The sequence below is a fragment of the Microtus ochrogaster genome, chromosome 10 (assembly GCF_000317375.1).
Source record: "Microtus ochrogaster isolate Prairie Vole_2 chromosome 10, MicOch1.0, whole genome shotgun sequence".
NCBI classification, from domain to species: domain Eukaryota; kingdom Metazoa; phylum Chordata; class Mammalia; order Rodentia; family Cricetidae; genus Microtus; species Microtus ochrogaster.
In genome coordinates this window covers 75,814,404-75,823,886 of record NC_022016.1, presented here as the reverse complement: position 1 = coordinate 75,823,886, position 9,483 = coordinate 75,814,404, and the positions used below count along the sequence as shown (strand labels likewise).

Genomic DNA, 9,483 nt, shown 5'->3' with positions numbered 1-9,483 from the left:
AAAAAAAAAAAAGAAAGAAAGAAAGAAATTTACCCTAGTTCAAGAGGAAGTAAAGGAAAATTTTGTGATTCTAATAAATATGTAAAATGGTTTAGTACCTGGTAAATATGTCATTATGACCTTTGACATTTCCTCCACAATGTCCTGGCGGACCCTGAGATCGTCATCTGTTATTCCTTGTTCTTTTGCTAATTCAATAACTGCAACACTTAAAGCACCCAAGTGAGCAGGGGAAGGAGACGGAAGAGACCGCAGTTCACTTTCTTCCTGTTTTTCCTGTTAGCAGAATGTTTCACAACAATAAAAAAGTTTCCATTTAAATGTCCTTATATTTAAGAAAGAAAAACAGAAATAACAAATATTCACATGAGAAATAAAACATGTAATAAATGAAGCAAAGAAAAACTTTTGCTTTTAGGACACAAGACTCAAGGAATTAAAGGTACAAGGGAGTTTATTAGTAAGATTTTTTATAATTTAAACATTTTTTGAGACTATAATTAAATCATTTTATTAATTTTTTAAAATCTGTTCTACTGGAACTGGAGAGATATCTCAGAAGCGTGGACTGCCTTTGTGAAGGACCCATTCCAGTTCCCAGCACCCACATCTAGTGGCTCACAACTGCTTTTATGTAACTTAAGCTCCAGGGTACAGGATACTCACTCCTTGACTCTGCTAGCTCCCACAGGGAGTCATCATACACTTACATACTCACTCATAAATAAATAAATATCAAATAAATAACCATTTTAAAAGAAGAACATAACATTTCAAAAATTGTTCTACTGTATTATTGGTACAAATTTTGAAATTCTACATCTAAACTAACACAAAGGTTCAACAATTGACTCATGATTCCATAGCAACAAAGACAGCAATCTTAAGTAAAAAAGAAAAGTCATCAACCATATCTAATCAACACAGGCAGCATCAAGTCAAGTGGTCATAAGAATACTCGCTAATACACAAAGTTTATAAAACATAAGGTTTTATAATCAAATAATGCAAAAGCTTCTATGGAAAAGCAGAGAACTACTACAACCCAGACTTTCTGGAAGATCAGGTGAGAGGATTCTTCTCATAAGCTATCTAAGCTGAGAGTATATATTATTAGTATTACATTTTTAGAGAGAAAATTAGTTAATAATATGCTTAGAAAAGTACTCTATGCAAATTTGTGTGAGATAATTTAATAAAAATAATCTAAAAATTACAAATTCTGAAGTGCAAATGTGTGAGGATTTCTGGTCTGTACTTCTCCAGCCTCATGTCACACCGTTTTCCTTCTAGTTCTCTCCTTCCCTCTTACTAGATTTACTCACATCCTTACACACCATGTCCACTCTTCTCTAGAGACCTTTCTTTATGATGTTTTAATGCACCACACTTACTTTTTGCTTTTTAAACTACTATATCAAAGTTCAGCTCAAAGGTCACTTTCCAGAGAAACTTCCCCATTCTAAACCAAGTAAAATGTCCATTTCCTTCGCATTATTTCTCCCTTTAATAAGACTTACTGTACACAAACTGCTATTCACCAATTATTGGGAACAGGAACCATGATTCTTATTCACCATTATGGGCATCTGACAATCAGACAATGACTACTCCGTACGTAAAGTAAGATAGAAAGACGGGAAATGAAAGGTGGAAAAGCACCTCATCCCAGAGTCCAGTTGAAGGGTCTTAGTGAGAAGTCAAACTTCCAGCACAGTAAATGTTTGCTGTGAAGACTACAGAGATAATATTCATTTCATATATAGCTATTTTATATTAAAATAGCAAGTACACATGTGTACTGTGGCATGTGTGCCCATGTACAAAAAAACAAATGTTAATAAATGTGAAAGAACTCTCAAAATAAAAATGTCTTTGGGGGCTGGGAGGATGGCTTAGTGGGTAAGAAAGTTTGGTAAGCATAAGACCCGGAGTTCAGCTCCCAACAGCCATATAAAAGGCCAAGACTGGTTGAGCACACCAATGAAGACAAGAAAATTGTTAAAAGACTTCTTGACCTGCAGGAATAACTCCCAGTTCAGTATATAGATAAGAGACCATATCTATATAAGAGACCGTATCTATAAGGAATAAGGTAGAGACTGTTAAAGTATGACACCCAAAGTCGTCCCATGGCCTCAGTATAAGCACAAACACGTTCACCCCCTAAACACACACACACACACACACATACACACACACACACACACACACACACGAGTGTCTCTTAATAAATCACAACAACTCTGTTTACATTGTTTACATTTATTCCTTTCTGAGTTGAAGCCAAAGATCCAATTTCACCTGAGCAGATGTACTAAAAGATTAAAGGAGCAGGGTGGTACCAGTGCACATCTTTAATCCCAGCACTCGGGAGGCACAGGCAGGTGGATGATATCTGTGAGTTCAGGGCCAGCCTGGTCTACAAGAGCAAGTTCCAGGACAGACTCCAGAGCTTCCTCACTGCTGCTGCTTCTCCTGAAAGATGGGTAATCTGTACCTGACAGTTTTTATTTTAAGAATCAATTTTCAGCATGATCAAACTGGTTTCTAGAAGGTTCCTTCTAATCACTGGAGATAAAGAAGTTAATTACAGTTATTCCAGACTATCATTTCAGTTACTTCACACCTCAATATTAGGTTTCTAAGTTTTAAAATGGTCTCATATGCTTTTACAATTCAAAAAGGAAAGTATTTTTAAAGATATTAACTTACCAAAATGTTTTTTTTATGTCGTTTTTCCTTTATATGTTTATGTGCTCCTTGGATGTTTTCAATGTGAATTAAGCAAAGTTTGCATAGATAACGGCAATTGGTATATTCCGGTGATCGCTGAAGAAACAAATTTAAAAATATACTTTCTCAATAAACAAATATATGACAGACTATATAAGTGAACAATCTTACTAACTTTAACAGGCCAAAACAGGAACCAATGAGCTGCTGTTGTAGTTCAGTGGTAGAATACATGCCCACCATGCGCTAGGACTTAGGTCAGACACTCCCAGTATCACAAGAAAGAAAACAAGTAAGTAGGCACTGCAAGAACATGTGTTTTAGTAAATACCCAGTGCTTAAGTACCGAAGAATAAATGACTTTTTCAAAACAGTCACTTATAGGATATCCTAAGTACTAACTTCAAATTATATCACAAAAATGCTAAATAGGCTTCTTGCTCCTAAATTTTTATTCCAATGGTATTCCCAAAATCAATTTCAAACTTAACTTTTGGTCTTTCTGAGTACTATGAAAAACAAAATGTACCCTTTATGCTGTGATTTTAAATGAATGGATCACAACTATTCATTTTAATTTCAAAGGCTAAGTTTTAAAAATATTCCAATCAATCACCATACCATGAGAATACTCTTGAGGTAACCACTCTTAAGAAACAATCTGAGCATGGTAAAAATATAAGTTATAGTACTTCACTCATGATTTTATGTTTCTCAAAGTAATAAAACAATAATTACTAAATGCTTGCTAGATACCAGACATTACAATTGATGACATATAATTGTTCTTTTAATTCTTAATAATCCAGGAAGATAAATATTTTCATTTTATATATATGAAAACCATGTCAATTAGTGTAGTAATATTTTGTTTTAGCAAATAAAGCTTGCCTGAATATGAGAGTGCAGAGCTAAACTACACCACTAGAGGTCAGGGTCCGGTGGCACACACCTTTAATCCTAGGACTCGGAGACAGGGAAGAGAAATCTGTTAGTTCAAGGCCACCCTGGACTATCAAATTTGAATCTGCCTACAAAAGAAACAGAGCTCACGCAAATGTAATCCCAGCAGTTGAGATCCCAAGTCTTTGATCCCAGCACTAGGGAGGTAGAAACAGGAGTGATACGGCTGGGTCAGAGACAGAAATAAGACAAAAGGAGACAAGAGCTCATAGTCGTTTGAGGTTTTGTGGAGACAGATGGAGTCTGGAAATGCAGTGTGAGGACAGAATCACCCCATCAGTATGAGCATTGGTAGAAGTAAAAGAAGTCTCTAGTGACTAGCCTCTCTGCTGCTGTGATCTTCAGCATTAAGCCCTATCTATATCTGACTCTGGGTTTTTATTATTAATACCAATTAGAATTCATGCTACAGCTTGGGACTTCACAGGGTTTCAATAGTACTGAGCAGAAGATAATGAATTTCAGTTCATGCATATATATCAATCCAAAGACAACAATTATTTATTTATTTTTTCCCTGAGACAGGGTTTCTCTGTGTGGCTTTGGAGCCTTTCCTGGAACTAGCTCTGTAGACCAGGCTGGCCTTGAACTCACAGAGAATTCACCTGTCTCTGCTTCCCAAGTGCTGGGATTAAAGGCATGTGTCACCACCACCCAGCTAGCCAAAATTTTTTACAATAAAAAATTAATAAAAACAATAGGTGCTGATTTTTAAAGCACAGTCTCTATTGCCTTACACTAAAACTTCAGTAATACGTAGTATTTTGTTTCAAATTAATTTTCAATATTCAGTGCAACTCCTGACAAAGCGGTTCTCTCACCTGGGAATATATATTCTTTTTAAAAAGATTTTATTTATTTGTATTTTATGTGTGTGAGCATTTTGCTTATAAGTATTTAAGTGCACCACATGTGTGCAATGACCCCCCCCAAAAGGGGATGAAGATCCTCTAGAACTGGAGTTACAGGAGGCTGTGAGCCACAATGTGGGCGCTAGGAACAGAACTAAGGTCCTTTGTAAAAATAGCAAGTATTCTTAAACACTGAGTCATCTCTCCAAACTCAATAAATGATGTTCTTGAAGTAAGAAACTTGCTTCAATTTAACACCAACCTTACCATAGATTACAAAAACAAAAACAAAAAAAAAACAACATTTATAAAGTGCAATTTATTAAGTTTTAACTGTCAGGGTTCTCCACTTTAATGATAAAGGATTTAAATCTCAAGAATTGAATAATTTCCTAGAGGCAACAAGCATATAAATGACACACAATCTATTTATTCTAATTTTTATCACATGAAAATTCTTTCAGATCAGTTAAGTCATTAAAAAAAACTTTCTTACATTTCCAACTACAACTATGCATTAACTGAGCATTTTAAAATTCTTTTATGTGAGACATGTTTCATGGAGCTGAACAATAAACAAAACAAACTCCTGTCAGTATGAATTTACATTCTAGTGCATGAAGATTAATAATAAAGGTAAGATACAAATAAATAGGAATATAGACAAGAGAGGAGTTGCTTTTTAAAACATGGTCACCACTTAAAGACCTTTTTATACAGTGACTTAAAGGCAGTATAGAATTGAGCTGTTGTAAGATGTCTGGAGCCATTTACAATACTTCTGGCAGAGAAAGGAACTAATGTCTGGAGCCAAGAATATAAGCAAAATGTTTATGAAACTACATATTACAATTTATAAGGCATATTTATTTATTATATATTTATTATAGGAAGGAAAACTGTGATTATTAATGCTGTCCACTTGTTTGAGAAGCAAGCACCCAAGAGATGAATAAATGTTGCATAGGTTGAGTAGTAGGGGCCTATTTCCCCATCTCCTTCCCTTTGGGAACAATTCCTCTCCTTCACCACACCTTCTCTACCATAAAGAACTGTAATCTCTGAAATGTGAGCTAAAATACCTTTTTCTTGGTATTGTCAAGAGAAAAAAAATTGATTAATACATTATAAAAACACTAGTATGACTAGTAACTGGGCCAGATCTCAAAGTCCTAAGGATTCCTGTCTTCACTCTAAGTATAATAAAAACTTACAACATGTAAGGGAAAGGTATCTAAAAATATTTATGTTAAGGTAGGCATGGTGGCACAAGCCTTTTTACTTCTAGTACTTGGGAAAGAGAGGTAACAGACCTCTATAAATCTGTGGCCAGCACAGTCTACATGGTGAGTTCCAGGCCAGTCAAAGCAGCCACACCAGTTAGTCATACAGGTTAGTCAGTAATGGCACATATCTTTAATCCCAGCAGCCACACTAGTTAGCCATAGAGGCTGGGCAGTGGTAGTGCATATCTTTAATTCTGGCACTAGAGAGGAATATAAGACGGGAGGAGACAGGTCTCTGAGGATTAGTGGAAGCAGGACAGCCCACTTCGGTCTGAGATAGAGGTAAGAGCCAGTGGAGTGCTGCTTTTCTGATCTTCAGCTTGAACCCCAATATCTGTCTCTGGGTTTTGTTTTTTTTTGTTTTGTTTTGTTTTTGGTTTTCGAGACAGGGTTTCTCTGTGGCTTTGGAGCCTGTCCTGGAACTAGCTCTGTAGACTGGGCTGGTCTTGAACTCACAGAGATCCGCCTGCCTCTGCCTCCCGAGTGCTGGGATTAAAGGCGTGTGCCACCATCGCCCGGCTCTCTGGGTTTTTATTATTCATGCTACACATGTATGTTTGGGAATGTGTGGGTTACAGTACAAATGTAGAGGTAGGAGGACAATCTCAGCTGTCATCCCTCACCTTCTATCTTGTTTGAGGAAGGGTTTCTTATTTACTACCATGTGTACTAAGCTAGCTGACATGAGTTTCTAGATATTCTACTGTTCTCATCAGCTCGGATTACAGACACATACTACCATTTCTGGTTTTACATGGATTCAACAGAACTAAACTCTAATCCTTATGCTAGTGTGGTAATCACTTTAGCCATCTGAGCCATCATTTTGGTTCTAAAAGTTTTTTTTAACTTCATTTTAAAAATGTTCAAAAAAATTAAGGTATAAAAAGGTTAAATAGGAGGCTGGAGAGGTTAAGAGCACTGGTTGCTCTTCCAGAGTACCCAGGTTCAATTCCCAACACCCATATGATGGCTTACAACTGTATTTTTTTTAAATACATATGTTGGGGAATATTAATTTTCAGGTGTGTGACTTGTTTATTCTGCATTTAATTAACTGTAAAGCTCTGATTCTTTGCCTGTCTAAAACACCTGAGGGTTATTACTAAAGAAATAAACAGCCAATAGCAAGGCAAAAACAAGTATAGGCAGGGCTAGCAGGCGGAGAAACAAGGAAAGAGAATGAAGAGAAAGAGAACAAGGAGAGGAGGACATCAGGGGCCAGCCACCTAGCCATGGAGTAAGAAGAAAACAAAGGTATACAGAAATAGAGAAAGATAAAAGCCCAGAGGCAGGGCTGGAGAGATGGCTCAGTGGTTAAGAGCATTGCGTGCTCTTCCAAAGGACCCGAGTTCGATTCCCAGCAACCACATGGTGGCTCACAACCATCTGTCATGAGGTCTGGTGTCCTCTTCTGGCCTACAGACATATATGCAAACAGAATAGTGTGTCCATAATAAATAAATAAATAAATATTTTTTTTTTAAAAAGCCCAGAGGCAAAAGGTAGTAGGGATAATTTAAGCTAAGAAAAGAGGGCAAGAAACAAGTCAAGCTAAGGCTGGGCATTTATAACTAAGAATAAGCCCCCTTGTGTGATTTACTCGGGAGCTGGGTAGTAGGCCCCTACATAATTTATCTAACTTTATGTGCATTAGTGAAGGTATCAGATCCCCAGGAACTGAAGTAACAGACAGTTGTGAGCTGCCATGTGGGTGCTGGGAAATGAACCCAGATCCTCTGGAAGAGCAGCCAGTGTTCTTAACAGCTGAGACATCTCTCCAACCCCACAACACTATATTTTAACTCCAGTCCGAGGGGATCTCTTTCAGTCTCTCATGCACCAGGCACCTACATGATGCATAGACACACAAATACAGACAAAATATCCATACACATTAAGAAAAAAAATTAAGGGTTAAACAGTATATGGATTGTTACCCACCAGTAAGTGACTATGATAGACGTGAAAATCCACGTATGTACTAACATGCATACTAACTCTAATTTTGGACCAACTGCTATGCACTAGTAAAAAACCAAACAGGAAGAAAGTGCTCTCTCAAGGATTTCTTTCATCAATTTAGGTATCTTGTTTTTCTAAACTATATAAAAAAAAAATCATACTACTACCATCATTCCTTTCTATTCTAGGAACAATGATCTCTTTGTATACACATTTATGTACATCTGAAGTAAGTATTTCTCTGTAGTCTGGTTTGTAATTTTTCAGTATCTAGTGGTGTTTTTATTGCTAAGGCTATGAATGTGTTTTTGGTTTAAGAAATTAGTGGCACTCAACACAAGACACCAGGAGAACAGTCCCTTATTTATAAACTTAGGGTAGAAAACAAGAGAAAAATAATTTAGCAAAATATATAGTAGCATTTAGTAATTTATTTTTATCAATCTGAATAACTTTTAACTTTTGGGTGGTTTGAACCTAGGGCTGTTGCTTGCTAGGTAAATGCTTTGCCAATGAACTACATTTCAAGCTAGACTTTTTACTTTTAATGGAAAAAAAATGCCTTTTTTTAAATCAATATATACCCAACATCCAACACAATTGTTAGCATATAACAAGCATTCTTTATTTACTAAATGAGGGAGTAAATCATTAGTCAATAACTTATTTTATACCAACCAAAGTAGTATTTTAGTAAATATTTTAAGCTTTGAAAAACAGAAAACACAGGAACTGGAGAGATCGGTCAGTGGGTAAGAGTGTGCACTGCTCTTGCAGAGGACCCAAGTTTAACTCCCAGAACACAGCCACCTGTAACTCTAGCTCCATCTGATGCCCTCTTCTGGCCTCTGAGGGTATCTTCACTCACATGCACATATTCCCACTAAGATAACACACACATAATTAGAAATATTATTAATTATATATAATTATATAAATGTTATTAATATTAAAAATAATTCTTAAAAAATAAATAAATAGTTAAAAATAAGAAGAAAAACAGTAATATTAGGAAGGCATGGTCATTCATTCATATAATTACAATATCCAAGAGCCTCTGAAGCAAGAGCACTGCTTACATATAAAGTTCAGCCTGGGGTAGAATCATGAAATGGAAAAAATAAGAAATGGGAGGGGAAGGAAGAAGCAAAGGAAAAGAAGAAGCAGAAATGGGGAAAGAAAAAATAAAAGACAAAGAAATGGGAAAAGAAAGAAAATAGTAAATATTTTATGCAGGCCTTATCATCTCTCTGGTATTCAGTCAACTCTGTCATCACAACATGGAAGCAGACAAAAACAATAAATATATAAAGGAAATGAGTACAGCTGTGTTCCCGTAAAAGTTTACAAAAAAAGAAGGTGACATGTATTTTGTCATGTTCAAACAAAACAAGGGGGCAGTCTATAGTTTGCTAATGCTTACAATCACTAAGACAATGCATGTCAGGTGTGATGGCATGCTTTTAATCTCAGAACTCAGTAGGCAAGCCGGGTGATGGTGGCGCACGCCTTTAATCCCAGCATCCCAGCACTCAGGAGGCAGAGGCAGGTATCTCTCTGTGAGTTTGAGGGCAGCCTGATCTACAGAGTGAGTTTCAGAACAAGCTAAGACTGTTACACAAAGACTTTTTTTTTTTTTTGGTTTTTCGAGACAGGGTTCTCTGTAGCTTTGGAGTCTGTCC

The 9,483-nt window shown here is 36.4% G+C and overlaps 1 protein-coding gene across 5 annotated transcripts in view; it reads right to left on the bottom strand.

Annotated features, from left to right (window-relative positions):
* The window catches only part of Tut4 (terminal uridylyl transferase 4), a 99,470-nt gene that overhangs the window by 71,110 nt on the left and 18,877 nt on the right, over window positions 1–9,483 (bottom strand). For all 5 annotated transcript variants that reach the window (XM_013348546.2, XM_013348547.2, XM_026781896.1 and 2 more), the window contains exons 4-5: window positions 2,716–2,832; window positions 99–276 (exon numbers count right to left, since the gene is read on the bottom strand). In XM_013348546.2, coding sequence (XP_013204000.1) covers window positions 99–276; window positions 2,716–2,832 — 295 coding nt within the window. The remainder of the gene's footprint in view (window positions 1–98; window positions 277–2,715; window positions 2,833–9,483) is intronic.